This window comes from Heteronotia binoei, chromosome 4 (assembly GCF_032191835.1).
Source record: "Heteronotia binoei isolate CCM8104 ecotype False Entrance Well chromosome 4, APGP_CSIRO_Hbin_v1, whole genome shotgun sequence".
Classification (NCBI taxonomy): Eukaryota; Metazoa; Chordata; class Lepidosauria; order Squamata; family Gekkonidae; genus Heteronotia; species Heteronotia binoei.
In genome coordinates, this window is record NC_083226.1 from 147,058,269 (window position 1) to 147,074,699 (window position 16,431).

At 45.0% G+C, this 16,431-nt stretch overlaps 1 protein-coding gene across 1 annotated transcript in view; it reads right to left on the reverse strand.

Moving 5' to 3' along the window:
- Positions 1-15,674, reverse strand: part of LOC132570151 (uncharacterized protein K02A2.6-like) — a gene marked incomplete at its 3' end in the record, with an annotated part of 32,566 nt that extends 16,892 nt beyond the window's left edge. Inside the window, 1 exon segment of the mRNA XM_060236583.1 lies at positions 15,649-15,674. Within this exon segment, the coding sequence (XP_060092566.1) occupies positions 15,649-15,674 (26 nt within the window).
- Between the last annotated feature and the right edge of the window lie 757 nt (positions 15,675-16,431).

Consider the following 16,431-nt stretch of genomic DNA (forward strand, 5'->3'; position numbering starts at 1 on the left):
GCCTGGCAACCAGAAAGCGACCAGGAAAGGGGGAGGATATTGGGGCACAGCCATCAGCAACAGCATGATATAGCTTCTGGGGAAATCCAGAAGTGATGCCATGCCTCTAGGGCCCTCCAAAAATATTTATTTTATTTTATTTTATTTTTACTTTATCAAATTGGTCAAACCATAGAGTTTTTGGTAATTTCCAGAGAGGCATGACATCACTTGTGTGTTTTTCCTGGAAATAATGTGATGCCATTGTCAACAGCAATTTTATTTTATTTTTCTTTCTCCCACCAGACACGTGGAGTCCCAGTGAGCACATGGAAACCCTACCCTTCAGTCCTGCTCCTGTAGCTAAGAAACTGGAGATTCTGGTAGCTTCAACAACAGATCTGTGCATTGCTTCCAATTGGAAGAGTCAGAGAAAACACTAATACATGCTGAGACACTGCAACTTCAACAACAAAGACCAGGTCCCCCTGAGGTCTCTGTCCTCTGTAGGCAATGAGAAGGAAATAGAAACTAATTGTTGAGGGCTCACTTAAAGCTGTAGAGTTGCCAGCCTCCAGGTAGGGCCTAGAGATCTCCTGCTTTTACAACTGATCTCCAGCTGGCAGACATCAGTTCCCTGGAGAAAATGGCTGCTGTGAAGGGTGGACTCTATGGCATTGTACCATGCTGAGGCCCCTCCCCTCTCTTCCCCAAACCCCACCCTCTCCTGGATCCATCTCCAAAGTCTCCAGGTATTTTCCAGCACAGACCTGTCACCCCTACTGTACACATGACACATGCATGCATAAAATTTGCCAGAACACTTGAATCAATAAGATTCCCCCCTCCCCGTCCTTTGGAGCAGCCTCCCTGAGGGACATGTCATGGGGGCAGCCCACATCTTATTAGTTTTAAGAAAGGGTTGCTGTGTAAGAGAGCTTTCCTAAAAGATGTTGGCAATAGTCTACAATGTTTGGAAGCTTATGACTGTTGTGATGACAGAATCATTATCTTGCCTTAGCCAGCTTTGGTTTTAGTTTTACTCCTCCCCCTCCCCTTGAGCCCCACTGTGTGGCTATGGAAGGCAGGCATATCAATGTTTTTAAAGAAACAAAGCTTAGTTTGAGTTGTTGTGAAGGGATCAATGTATATGATTCTGTTCTGTCCCTATAGACAAGGGAAGAAATAGATTTCAGCTATGACTTCTGTTTGACTCATAGGCAATCCAAAAAGGGACTGCACAACTAATCATCATTATCACTGGTATTTCACACATCAGCTTGTATATGAATCAAGTCATTTGTTATAAAGGAATATGTGGAAGGGAGGGTGTAACACTAAACAGAAAGAAACTGCTCTATTAGCAAGGAGAAAGAGAAATGAGATGCAAGCCTTCCAGACTAAGCAACTAATTTTCCAACCCAAACACTACTTCTCTTTAATTGCATGTTGATTAAAGAGCACAGCAACTACAAAGGGAAGCTGTCCCACAGCTACATGCCAAATATGTTTGTAAAGCTCTGGGGTAAAATTGGACTATAAGCATCACAGCACTTCCTTGAAGCTCTTGGCACTTCCACATGCTCCCTTTCAATACTCCACCCACAGCCTCCTGAATTCAGATGATGATCCAACCAGGAGAAGAACTGAACACGATTATAGAACTGCCTCCTGGGTCGAATGAAATCAGAAAGAGAATCTGCTCTACAGTTCAGGAACAGTGCCCGTTTCCAAAAGCCTGGAGAGAAGCTATTGACATTTGTCCCTCCTCTGCAGGCATCAGTTGTGCAGTTCTGAAATTTGATAGTGGGGTGGGTGCAAGCTGTGTGGCACCACTGGTTTTTTGAAAGGTTTCCGTGAATCAGTGGGAAGGGGAGAGCCAGCAACATTGGTTACTAGGAGGGGTGTGCATTCAGTTCGGCCGAACCGAATAAACCTCTGAATCCCCCCTGATTCAGAAGTATACAGCGCTGTATACTTCTGAATCCAATTGGAAGCCATTATATGAGAGCCATATACGGCTCCCCATATACTTCCGAATCAATATTTGGAAGTATACGGAAGTCGATAGAAAAGGCGGGAAAGGAGCTTCTGCAGCCTCAGGGGAGCTGCCTCCTTTCCCACCTTTGGAAGCCTTTTCCCACCTCTCCCATAGCCTCTCTGGGATCAGGGAGGGAGGGGGAGAGGAGCCCCAGCAGCCAATCCAAAGCATGCATTTGCAAAATGCATTGCAAATGCATGCTTTGCAGGGCTGTTGTGTAGCTGAAGGTTGGGCTCATCCCCCTGCCATCAGCAACATTGTTGTTCTTTGGTTTACTTGGGGATCCAAGTAAACAGTGTTCTCTGGCCAATCACAGAGCAGTGGTATTTTTTTGAAACTGCTGTGTGTAGGGCCTGAGAACCTTTTTAAGGAGTCTACCTAGCTGGACTCCATTCCATTGTTGCTGTGTTGGTGTTGGTGTGTGAGAGAGATTGTGCTGCGCTGGCCCTTGGCCTCAGCTGCTGCTGCTCTCTCTCAGCCTTGCCTGACCTGCCTGGAGAAGAAAAGACATCTAAGGTAAGACAGTCTTGGAGTTCTTGTTTTTATTTTAGTTAGTAAAAGAACTTTTTAAGACTCAGAGTCCCTTTACTTATCCAGATTTGGGTGGGTGGGTACTGGGTAGCTTATTTGGGGTTAGGGGGTTCTGCTGGGGGTGGGGGGGTTGCCAGTTTGCCTATATCTTACTTTAGTGAGAGGACTTTTAAAAGTGCAGTGTCCTTTTACTTTTCCTGGTTTGGGTGGCTTGGATTTCTTGGGGTTAGGGTGAAGGCTTTTTGGGGGGGAGAGGTTGATATAGTTCCTATATTGTTAAAAGTCAAGTTTTTTACTGTTTTAAAAGGATTCTGTGTTTGAATTGTTGCTGCTGTGTTGTGCTGCTGTTGTTCCTTCTCGTTCTGGTTCTTGAGGGGGGGCGGCGTTTGGCCTAATTTTCATTGTTAAAAAGGTCACTTTTTAAACAGTTGAGTTTGTTGGCCTTTTCTCAGTGATTTGGATCTGTTGTTGTTGGTTTTGCATCCTGTCCTGTTGTCCCTTTTCCTGGTTCTGGTTTTTGGTGTGGGGAGGGGGGGTGTTGTTGACTGATTTGTCCTGAGGTTTTTTATTGTTAAAAGGGTCACTTTTCTAACAGTTGAGTTTCTTGGCCTTTTCTCAGTGATTTGTTTGGATCTATTCTTTTGTTGGTGGTTTTGCATCCTGTCCTGTTGTCCCTTTTCCTTGTTCTGGTTGTTGTTGGTTTTTTGTTTTTGTTTTTTTTTTTGGGGGGGGGGGTTAATTGACGACTGATTTGGCCTGAGGTTTTTTATTGTTAAAAAGGTCACTTTTTAAATAGTCGAGTTTCTTGGCCTTTTCTCAGTGATCTGTTTAGATCTGTTGTTGTTGGTTTTGCATCCTGTCCTGTTGTCCCTTTTCATGGTTCTGTTGTTTTGTTGTTGTTGTTTTGGGGGGGGGTGTTTAAAAGTTAAGTTTCTTTCTTTCTTTCTTTCTTTCTTTCTTTCTTTCTTTCTTTCTTTCTTTCTTTCTTTCTTTCTTTCTTTCTGTCATGTTTTGTTTTTCTTAAATTACCTCTGGTTAGTGTGAGGGGGTAGGTTTGTGGGCTGTGGGGGGTGGGACACTTTCATGTTTTTATAGAGTTATTTTTGGAGTCTGAGGGTGCTTTCGGTTTGGCTAGGGCCACTAAATAGGCTGCCCCACTAATAAGTGTGTTTTTAGGGATTGTGTCCTTTGAAATTAAAACAAAAATTAATCCAGTTTAGGGCTTTATCTTTTTTCAAAGTTCAACTAGGCCAGATAGGGGCAATTTAAAAAGATTTTAGGTTTCTCATAAAAGGCAGCATGACTACTAGGTCACATCAGGCTCCCTTTTAAAGAGACTAGGTTTGCAGTGCATCTTGCTTTCAGCCACTGAAAGCTGGTGCATCCTTAGATTTCCATAGAGTAAACCACAGCTTCTCTCTAGTTATAGGGGACACGTGATTTCTAGTTTGCAAGGAAATACGGTTTGTCCTAGGAACTAGTTAGGAGAAGTTTAACTAGGAGGATATAACAAGGATTGCCTTCATCTCAAGGTAGCCTTTTAAAAACTATAGCCAGGTAGAGGCAGGATCACCTAATCTCCTAAACTTTTCCAGACTACTACTACCCCAACCCAGAGAAGGACAGGTTAGGGACCAAAAAAACAAACAAACAAGTTTTGGTGGAAGGGTTTTTAAAAAGAAGTCAGGGCACCTGTTGGTTCAGGGTACAGTGTAGTAAGTTAGGTGTGTAAAAAACCTCACTCTCAGTTCAGGTTGTGTGAGACTGGCCAAGAGTGATAGGAGTGACAGGCAGCAGAAGAGGGGCCCGGGGGGCAAGGTCAAGGAGAAGACTAGAGGGGTGAAGGGGAGGGGGAGGACCCAGTTCCCCCCCACCTGTGCATAGGGCCACTCCACAGCCACCTTCCAGCACTCCAACCTCTGGCCAGAGTGTGATGAAGAAGTCCCACCTTGGGCCCTTCATCGAGGCTGCTGCTGGGGTGCCCCCAGCAGAGGTGCCATTAGGTGCTGGCACTGAGTAGGGGTCTGCTGCTTGAGCAGTCTCTCCTCCAGCTGATGTCGCTCGGCCTCAACAGCCAGAGGAGGGGCAGCAAGAGCAGCCCTCCTTGGAGATGAGCTTTGGGGACAGTTTTCTGTCCAAAACAATCACCCCAAGAAGAGTGCAGAGTGTCGCACAGGAGCTGGAGGAGAAGCTGGTTGAGGAGGACCAGCCCCCTTTTTCTGTTCCTGGACCAGCCAACCATCCATTACTCAAGGTAAGTCTAAATGCTTCTTGCTTTGTGTCAGATACAGAATGATGTGGAGCCACCACTTCTCTTGTTTGAGAGTTGTGTTGTTTGGGGTAGGGCTGCAGAGCTGGCATCTGTAGATTGCACGTTCTGTGGCAGGGAAGCTGGCATCTAGGTGAGAGACCCAGAACCAGCATGCCTGCTGTGCTTGGCCAGCTCTCCCCGTTTTGTTTGGGGCAGGGCTGGAGAGCTGGCATCTGGGTTTGCTTGAGCAGATTGTGTTTTGTGTGGCAATGACATTGGCAAATGGGTTTATATTGTTTCCAGGCCAGCAGAGTTCTTAGAGTAGATAGATGGATGTAGTGCATTTGGGTCCTATAGAGATTCTCTGGTGTGAAGTTAGGTTTGGTTTTGGGTGCCCCCGGAATTGGACCCCCTGATCCAATTTTTTTTTTTTTTGGCCTTGCGGGTTTTGTGTGGGACAGTGCCCTGAAGCTGCATAGAAGTTTTGAGGGCTCTCCTCAAAACCCCCTGCTCCCCAGAGCCACTTTTCCCATGACAATTACAGTGGAGGAAGTGGCTCTAATTGTTTTTTTTCTCACCATTGGAAACAGTGTTCCTTTTGGGGTGCCCACAGACAGGTGCAGTCTTTTTGGGCCAGGGGGGTTGCATGCAGGGGAGTCCCCTGAAGCTGCCCTGCGGTTTAGGGGCATCTCCCTCAAACCCCTCTCTGGCCAGAGCCACTTTCCCCACAGCAATTATAGTGGAGGAAGTGGCTAATTGGGCTTCCCCCAGCATTGGTGGCAATGGACCTTTTGGGGAGCCCAAAGACAAGGACCCCCTGGCGCAATCTTTTTGGGACTTGGAGATTTTATAGGGGAGAGTCCCCTGCGGGTTCCCTGCAGTTTTGGGGGCTCTCCCTCAAACCCCCTGCCCCCCAGTAGCCTCTAATTATGCCCTATGTTGCCTTAGGGTATAATGGTGGGATAGGGGCACCCTCTTTGGGTGCCCCTGGAATGGGACCCCCTGGTCCAACCTTTTTGGGACTTGAGGGGTTTGTAGGGGAGAGTCCCCTGCAGGTCCCCTGCAAATTTGGCGGCTCTCCCTCAAACCCCCTCCAGGCGGCTTCCAATATACCTTATTTTGCCATTGATTTCAATGGCCCGTAGGGTATAATGGGGCCGTATATTCAGAAATAGCCGTATAGCTCCTGTATTCCGAGTACCAGTATTCCGAAATATATGGTATTCTGAATACTTTGGCCCCGTACATTTCCGAATCCGATGTTTTCCGATTTTTTTTTATTTATTTTTTTTTGCACTCCCCTAGTTACTAGCACATGCTTATCAGGCAGTGGGTACAGTGACAACACACCCTTGGTGCCAAATAGCAGAATGGAAGGAGGATAATTTTTGCTTTGGCACACTTGGTGCTTCTTTGGGGCTCAAGGGGAATTTCTATCACTTTCTGTTATTCTTTTCCTTCACTCTCATTTCTTGCACCTGGGGGATTTGAGTTAGATATTACTTTTAAAAATTAGTGTTTTATTTTTATATTGTCACATATGAAAAGAGAGAGGAGCCACAGAGTAAAATATAATGGATATGCCACTTCTCTGTAGTACACAAAATTCTGTAGTGGAGAGCAGCTACGAGGGATGATCTTATTTACAAGAGGTTGGTTTGTTCACAGCTGTACATAGTTGTGTATGTGTGTTCATGAGAGGCAATGAAAATACAATATACATAAAATACATTGATTATGTATTTTTTAAAAAACGTGGTTTACTATGAATATCATTGTGGAAGTTTAGGTTGTTCAACATCTTCTTTCTTCCTAATGAATATGCCATTATTATGTAATTTTTTTTCCTAATCAGGCAGTTCTTCCATTATATTACTTTTTGCTGAACCAAGCCCACAATATTTTTGTCCCAGGGAAAACATAATTCATACTGCAAGATATTGAATCTGTTGCTATTGCAAGTGCTTTGTGAAATGTGGGGAAAGGAGTTTTCTTCCAACTTCAAAATCTTGCAGAATAAAACCTTAACACAATCAAACAAAATGCAAAATCTGAAACCTCCTGAGAATCCAAAGACTAGCCACAAGTTTTTTTTTAAATTTTATATTAAGAATACTGAATGATTTTCACCATTACCTCTTCCGTAATTGCAAACCCGCCTCTAAAATCTATCAGGCTAATATATAGTGCAAAATTCCAAATCAGACCCTCTTCCCGAATAAACTATATCTCAATATAAGTATTTTTGTACCAGAAAGATGTGCGTATCCTCCTTAAAATCTATGTTCTGTTAGAATATGGTTATCTAGCTTTAATTTATCATCCCTTTTAAGCTTGTTAAATCTTCTGTCTTTAAAACTGTGACTCTTCATCTTTGTTGTAAGCTCTGCGTGTCTACAGCAGAGAAGCCAACCTATTTCTAGACATTTCTTCGATTAGTTTCTCAGCAACTTGTAACTGTATGAACACAGCTGTCTAAAGAGGATCACTCAATAAAATGTAGACTTTGTTAAGGGAGAAGAAAAGGAAATTTTATTAGTGCATCAGCCAGGATGTTCCCACCAGTTCTATCCTCTTCTTTGTTTTATATCATTGCTCAGATCTGTTTGCCTCTTCTCCACCCCATGACCACCACCTTAAATTTTTTGTGCTGTGTAAAGTAATTTTTGGATGGACTATCGGAGGAGACTTACAATAAAAATCTTATTAAGCTCCATTCTTTCGCTTAAAAACCCCCCCAACAGATGCATGCCTATTTAAAAAAGACTGTGTTCTGATTTCAGAGCTCTTCTCACTGTGTATACACACTAGCCAGTTATGAGAGGTTCTTTCATGATACTTATAGAAACGGATCCCAAAATAAAATCTAAATCTTTATTAAAAGAGAAGAATGCTAAACTTTTACAATTTCAAGTCTTCTTCTCACGTCATGAGGGACAAGATGAAGCCTTGAGATACTCCATCAGCCAAAGGCTGATCAGAAGTCTCCTGCATGAGCAGTTAGTGAATCCTGAATCCTGGGCAAAAGCCCTAGATGGCACCCCAGAATACCAGGAAACAGCAAGGGAAAGCCCTTACCCCATGCAGTGTTGCTGACTGGCCATGGGTACCAAGCCAGCCACTGCCTAAGCCCTAGAGGGTATAAGTGTATGCAATGGGTGCAAGCAGCCTTCTTCGTTTTCCCTCCATCTGAGAGGGAGATCAAAAAATGATTAAAGGGTTGGAACACTTTCCCTATGAAGAAAGGTTAAAACACCTGGGGCTCTTTAGCTTGGAGAAATGTCGACTGAGGGGTGACATGATAGAGGTTTACAAGATTATGCATGGGACACAGAAGGTAGAGAAAGAAGTACTTTTCTCCCTTTCTCACAATACAAGAACTCATGGGCGCTCAATGAAATTGTTGAACAGTCGGGTTAGGATAGATAAAAGGAAATACTTCTTCACCCAAAGGGTGATTAACACATGGAATTCACTGCTGCAGGAGGTGGTGGCAGCTACAAGTATAGACAGCTTCAAGAGGGGATTGGATAAACATACAGAGCAGAGGTTCACCAGTGGCTATTAGCCACAGCGTATTGTTGGAACTTTCTGTCTGGGGCAGTGATGCTTTGTATTCTTGGTGCCTAGGGGGAACAACAGTGGGAGGGCTTCTAGTGTCCTGGCCCCACTGATGGACCTCCTGATGGCACCTTGTTTTTTTGGCCACTGTGTGACATAGAGTGTTGGACTGGATGGGGCATTGGCCTGATCCAACATGGCTTCTCTTATGTTCTTAGGGAAGGATGGGCAGTCAGGTGCCCCCAACCTGGGGCCCAGGGCAGCTGCCTCTTATGCCCTGTAGTTAAGATCACCCCTTCCTCCTAGCTGCCCTTTCTGGAAGAGAAAATGAAAGCCCCCAGAGCAGCATGCTGACCAGGCCGATTTTTGCAAGGCAATCCAGAATGGATCATGCATCAAAACTATCTAATGCTGCTGAGAGCTTGGTAGATCATTTACCAAGGATGGCCAGAGTGTTTCCTGGTCAAAAGGAATCCAGATCAACAGTTTCATTCAAGAACACCTGGAGTTATTTAGCCACCACTCTTCTTAGCATGCTCCCTGGAAATTATAAATCTGAAAACAGATGGCATTTATTTAAATCAGAACCATCCAAGAATAAATTTTTAAATAATGTCCTGACTTTTTAATACCAACAGTAATGAACCTTCCATCAAAGAGCTATTTATAACTAGCAACATGCATTGAACTAGACCTCCTCTGATGTTACAACCCACGAGGAGTATGGATTAAGGAGGAATGGTAGTAAGCTTTACATATGAAAACATACTGCCTATATCCTCAGGTTGCAACCGTTGGAAGGTACCCATATGAACATGACAAATGAAAACATTAAGAACATTAAACATACTGTGTTTAATTTGGAGTCTAAACCAGAACAGATGTGATTTTATCTGCACTGAGCCATGCAAACTCCTCAAAGAGCTGGAAGGGGCCAGGGCCAGCTTGCCCACTAGGCAAACTAGGTGGTTGCCTAGGGCGCTGGCAGGGCAGGAGCACCAAATTTGACCTCCCCCCTTTCCCCTAAGCAAACACCTAGTTTGCCCACTCCTCAGCCTCCTCCTCCCTCCCTTCCCCAACCCAAGTCTATGTCAATGCCTGGAATGGCGGTGGAGCCGTGCTCCCAGGTGATCTAAAGGTACCCCCCCCCCTTGCTGATCAGCTGATCGGCAGGTAAAACATCGTGGCATGGGCAGGCCAGCGGCACAAAGGAACCGTGTCCTGAAAGGGTGCTGCCGCTGCTCCCTTCTCCCCACTTGCTGTGAAGGGGGGCAGCGGGATGGCAGTCTGCCTAGGGCGCCATACGCCCTTGGGCCAGTGCTGCAAAGGGCTCTAGTATTTTCTTCTTGAGGACAGAGATGAAGAAGTCCTCTGATGACCCAGAACAACATTGTCTAACAGCTCTGTACAGACAAGATGGTGATGGAAAAATATAACCAGCCGTGTGTGTGTGAGAAAGCCCTATAGTGATCACAGCTAAGGATGATCGAACACCTGCAAGTTCACTATCAGCTGTTTACCAGATGCAAACAGAAAGCTGGGTGGGTTTTTTTTTTATGAAGCTGTTAAGAACATAAGAACATAAGAGAAGCCATGTTGGATCAGGCCAACGGCCCATCCAGTCCAACACTCTGTCACACAGTGGCAAAAAAATTTTATATATACACGCACACTGTGGCTAATAACCACTGATGGACCTGTGCTCCATATTTTTATCTAAACCCCTCTTGAAGGTGGTTATACTTGTGGCCGCCACCACCTCCTGTGGCAGTGAATTCCACATGTAAATCACCCTTTGGGTGAAGAAGTACTTCCTTTTATCCGTTTTAACCTGTCTGCTCAGCAATTTCATCGAATGCCCACGAGTTCTTGTATTGTGAGAAAGGGAGAAAAGTACTTCTTTCTCTACTTTCTCCATCCCATGCATTATCTTGTAAACCTCTATCATGTCACCACGCAGTCGAAGTTTATCCAAGCTAAAGAGTCCCAAGCGTTTCAACCTTTCTTCATAGGGAAAGTGCTCCAGCCCTTTAATCATTCTAGTTGCCCTTCTCTGGACTTTCTCCAATGCTATAATATCCTTTTTGAGGTGCGGCGACCAGAATTGCACCCAGTACTCCAAATGAGACCGCACCATCGATTTATACAGGGACATTATGATACTGGCTGATTTGTTTTCAATTCCCTTCCTAATAATTCCCAGCATGGCGTTGGCCTTTTTTATTGCAAACGCACACTGTCTTGACATTTTCAGCGAGTTATCCACCACGACCCCAAGATCCCTCTCTTGGTCAGTCTCTGCCAGTTCACACCCCATCTACTTTTCTATCAGTAAAGAGAGAAGCTAAATATAATATCATAGAGTTCACTCTCCAAAGCAGTTATGTTCTCCAGGGGGAGAAAGATCTGTTGTCTGGAGTTCAGTTGTGATACCAGGGGATCTTTTGGCTCCACCTGGAGGTTGGCTACCCTAGGCTGGCTGCTTGCTACTGCTTCTGGGAAGGAGGCAAGGTTGTCAACTCCAGGTTGGAAAATTCATGGAGATTTGAAGGGAGGACCCTGGAGAAGGTGGGGTTTGATGAGGGGTGGGACTTCAGACAGGTACAATGCTATAGGCTCCACCCTCCAAAACCAGCCACTTCCTCTGGGGGAACCAACAACATCAACCTTTATTAGCATTATGCACTAAGAAGTATACTCTTACAGTCTTACTCTGGGGAAACCATTGTTGCCAATCTCCAGATGAGGGCTGGAAATCACTCAGAATTACAGCTGCTCTCCAGATGACAGAGATCTGTTTCCCTGGAGAAAACAGCTGCTTTTCAGGGTGGACTCTGTGTCATTGTACCCTACTGCGGTCATTTCCCTCCTGCTTTGGTCCCCACTGTGGAGAAAGATTGTACTTTTCCTAGGTAGAGGCTGCAGGGAGGGGGAGGAGATGGAAAGCTGATCAGATCAATTTCCATACAAAAAACGGCCACCTTGAGGTGCATAGTCTATGGTCTATCATAATACAACCAAGTCAGGCAACCCCTCCCCCCAATCACGCCACAAGCTCACACTGATGCTAAACACTGCAAAGCTGAATTGACAGGAAAAGGTAGCAAAAAATGTATTGCAAACAAAAGGAATGCTGATCTTCAGTGTCTGTGTGACTGTCATCATGCCCCCCACACTCCTATAATTATTGTTCCTTATCTTCATTCCAGGCCTCTTTCAGGGCTTTGAGCCATCACAGACAAAGTGACACACACACACATGTGGGGGAGAGCCAGCATCTGTTTTAGCTGCAAGGGAGATGGGAAGACAGCAACAGGGCTGGGTAAGTGAATGCCAAGGGGTGGGTGGGAAGATAGCAGTGGGGGAGGGTGAGTGAAGGCCAAGGGTGGGTGGATGGGTGGGAAGACAGTAAAGGTGGGGTGAGTGAATGTCATGGGTGGGGGAGTAGTGGTGTGCCAAAGGTGCAGGGGTAGTTGGGAGGAAGAGGTGGTTTGGAGTCAGTGGTAGTTGGAGGGTAGGGTTGCCAAGTCCCCCACGGCCTCCGGCAATGTCATATGCCGGCCACTCTAGGAGCTTCCGGAAAAATCTATACCGAGTTACCATAGAGGTACCATAGAGTTTTCCTCCCAAATTGCTAGAGCATCCAGGGAAAACCATAGAGTATTCCAGGAGCTCCTATAGCAGCCACTGTGTGACATCATCAGCGCGATGATGTAATCACACCAGTGATATTGGGGGAGGATCCACCTGCCGGCCCAATGCGGGCCTGCAGGTTGGGGACCTCCTGAGCGGGAAAAACCCCGCCCAGCCCAGGAGCTTGGTAGCCCTATTGTAGGGGGTGGGGTGCAGTGTTCCCTCTAAGCTTAGTTAGCATGAGCTAGCTCACAGTTTTTTAGCCTCCAGCTCACACATTTTTGTCTTAGCTCAGGAAGGATGACCCCAGAGCACAATAATTTATGCAATAGCTCAGAATTTAATGCCAGTAGCTCACAACTTTAATACCAGTAGCTCACAAAGTAGAATTTTTTCTCACAAGACTCTGCAGCTTAGAGTGAACATTGGTGGGGTGGGATGTTGGGGAATGGGTGAGTGGGAAGACACCAATGGTGAAGGCAGTAAATGTCTTCATTTGGGTGGGTGGGAAGACAGCGAGGAGGGGCACTCACCCAGAGCCTCTTTCTAGAGCCCATTGTATTTTTCCTCTGAATGGGCTTTATTCCATGTCTGTGTGTGTATGTGTGCGCGTGTGTGTGCTGTTTAGTTCTTGTCTAAGTCTTTCCCCCTCCCTTTAAATTCTATTCTGGCAACTTTGGCTGTGGAATTTTTATATTCCAGAGTCCCATACAAAAACAAATACAAGGAGATTCATAAAACAATTACCAGACCTAAATCAGTCCATGCCACTGGAGTGCTTAGGCCAAACTACAAATAACACACAAAAATGTGAAATTTTTCCACAGATACACATTTTACTAAGAAATAATGTTTCAGTAATCAGTAACTTGGGGAGAAATATATCTATAGAAGGGAAAAGAATATATCCATAGAAGGGGAAAGAATGCTTAACTAACATTCTAAGAACTGTTTTCTGTTGTTTAATTCCAAATTGCACTGGTAACATGCAGGGGGGAGCCACTGGAAAAGAAAGCTGGAGCAAATAAATGGGGGTTGGAGAGAGAAACACCATCCCCCCCTCCCCCGCTGCTTCTCCATTCTTAACAGTTTACTCTTCAAACAGCTTTCCTTGTTAAAAGGGCAATCCTCCACTTCAGTAATCCCCAAAGTGGTCCCTGTGGTCACCAAGGTGCCCACAAATGTGTTTTCTGGCATCCACTTCCTTTTCCCTCACAGTGTCACTTTCCCAAACAGACAGCCAGTCCTGGCTTTCCTCTACCTCTTTCTAACAGCAGCTGCTTCAGACAATCCTAAGAGGTAACACCAGAGGGAGAAGTCCATTAGGAAACATTTGCATCCATTATATGACAGAACTTGACTAGAAGGCTCCGAATGTTTTGTGATTGGCCTCAGCACCCATGACAGCCATTTTGTATTTTGCCATCCATTTCTTCTGTCTCCCGAAGCCTCCTTCTAATTCTCAAGCTTCTATTTGATGGTCTTGTACCTTTATACCTTAACATGCTCAGAACTTAGTAATTTGTGTGTTGCTCCTAAATTCTTGTATTTTCAGTCTGTAAAGGATGGTTAAGCACAACTGTCATAATGCCTTGGATGAATTCATACATTACTTGAATGGTATGAGAGTGGCTTCACTGTGGCTTAGGCTTGCCAGCCTCCAAGTGGGACCTGGAGATCTCTCACTTTTACAACTGATCTCCAGCTGGCAGAGATCAGTTCCTGTCAGGCGATGGAGACTCAAGGCAGTATTCATTGAAACAATGTATACTTTATTGGAAACTCATAGCTGGATACAAAAGTTGAGACTAATATCTGGGACTGGGTGTCTCTTAGTCTTAAGGAATCTACATCAAAGCAATATCTAAACAAAGCCACTATTCTCAAAACAACAGGGAGTGAAGGTGCAAACTTTCACACGAGAGCTTCCGCTTATCTTTTTGCCTCTGGGAAGATGCTGGTCGACCGCGGTATCTACTAACGGTCGCATTCCTTTGCTCCTTTTACGACCTAAACAAAGTTAACACTTCAAACGTCCCCCCTTTGATATGCATGCTAGCTACAGTACAACAAAAGGCTTTGGGTTAGTATGAAGAGTCCATTTGGTTAGTATTCTATAATTTTAATATGATAGAGTTACAGAGCCTGACAGTTCCCCTGGATAAAATGGCTGCTTTGGACTCTATGGCATTGTATCACGCTGAGACTCTCCCCTCCCCAAACCCCCAAAGTCTCCAAGCATTTTCCGACACAAACCTGGCAACCCTACTGTGGCTGGATCCCACCCCAGTGCCATAGTGAAGCTACATCGTTTTGGGAAATAACTTGTTTCCTTCCTGCACTAGTATCATTGGCCCTCCTCTTGCTCCTTCTCCTCCATCTCCTCTTTTCCTCCTCCTCTTCCTACTTCACCTCCTCCTCCTTGTCCTCCTCTTTCTACTGCTCCCCCTCCTTCTCCAATTCTCTCTTCTCCTCCTTGTCTCCTTAGCTTGCTCCTCCTTCTCTGCCTCCGTTTCTCCTCCTCCTCTTCCTACATCACCTCCTCCTTCTCCTCTTTCTTCTTCTCCCTCTCCCGCTGAACGGTAGGCCAGTAGGCCTCTAGCATTTCCCAATCAAAGCAGTTCATCTTCTCTTGATCTCACACGAATGGCACAAATCCACGGACCTTCTCCTAAGGAGTCTCTTCTTTGGCTATTTCCTTCTGATCAGATGCCATCCTGTGTCCTTGCACCCTCCTCCGACTGGACTAAATTTGGGGTTCAATTCCAAATACACTTTTGGGATTCCTGAGTTCTTTAGCAATTCGTTCCTTTGAAACCCTGGCTTCAAATCTGGTCAGACTAGAATCGAAGCCATCCAAGTGAAAGCTGTTGGACCCTCTGAAGTTCCAATGAGAATGTATCTCTCCTCTTCCCCTCACTCACACACCACTCCCTGGGAACCATTTTGGGTTGGATTTGGTGGGCATGCCAAGCCTTGAAGATCTGCCTGGGTAAGAATGGGCATATTATTTGAAAACAGCCAGTCACAAGACTGACTTTCGGACTGTCCCTCTAATCAAGCAACTTTGTCTGCTGGGCACACTAGAGAGGACCTTTTTGGTGGCAGCCCCTAAGGTTATGGAATGTCTTCTCCACAAAGGTGTGTCTTGACCCCTCACTTTCAACTTTTAAGAGGCAGCTGGTAAAGGATTTCTTGAGGACTGCGTTTGACTAATTTGGTTCATTGGCAACCCTAACTGCAAGCACACTTCTCCTTCTGAGGGGTGGGTTTCTTTTTGCAAAATGGGGGGGGGGGGTTGCTAAAGTGAAAGGCACTGTCCCTCCTTATATGTGTTACCAGCAATGTTCCTTCTAAGCTGAGTTAGTGTGAACTAGCTCACAGATTTTTAGCCTCCAACTCACACATTTTTGTCTTAGCTCAGGAAGTATGACCCCAGAGCACAATCATTTATGCAGTAGCTCACAACTTTAATGCCAGTAGCTCACAACTTTAATGCCAGTAGCTGACAAAGTAGAATTTTTGCTCACAAGACTCTGCAACTTAGAGGGAACATTGGTTATCAGTGCATTGGAGGACAAATACATGAGACATGAGTCAGTACATTTGAGTCCAACCAGACATAGTCACATATAGGATTGCTGTAACTCACCTTGAAAGCATTGCATTGTTCTGCATGGTTCCAAACACTTTGGGGGGCAGGACAGCAGGCTTCCCTCCTGTGCCATTTTTGCCAGTGGAAAGAGACCTGGAAGGCCCTGTTTCCCCTTCCTCAAACTCTGTATGACCTGAATAGACTTGAGGAGCTCAAGGAAAGAGCAAACAGACCTCCCATGGCCATTTCCTTTGGCAAAAATAGCTCAGGAAGGAAGTCTGAAGCCTGTTCTCTCACCTAGTGTTTGGAGTCACAAAAAGTAACATTATTTCTTTCAAGGTGAGTTTGGCAGTCCTACATGTGACTATGGATCAGGTCAGGCAACTGTATCCTGATTTGTGCTTCACATATTGTGCATTTTGGCCTTGAATCTCTAGGACATAGCTTCCAATTTGCTACAATAACATACAACAAAGTCAGTTCCAACAATCAACAAATATATATTTTTCATATTAATTGTCCACATGTCTGAACAGTGTAACAATACATTCCTCCGTCTGTTTCATAATTTCCCCCCATATTACAGAATGAAGATTTCTGAGCTCACATGAGTTTGAAGTCTCCCATGATCCATTGTTTGATCAGGCAAAGTTTGTCCAAGATAGCAACAACTGATGACCATCTAAATAAGCAACTCAAAATAATTGAAATCAGTATCTTACCTTAAATCCCACCAACTGCAGAAGGGATACAGAGCTTAATTCTGGGGAAAATGCTTCTCTATAAGATATTTTTGAGACCCTATGCATATTTGCAGCTCATGTGTCCTAAAGCCACTTT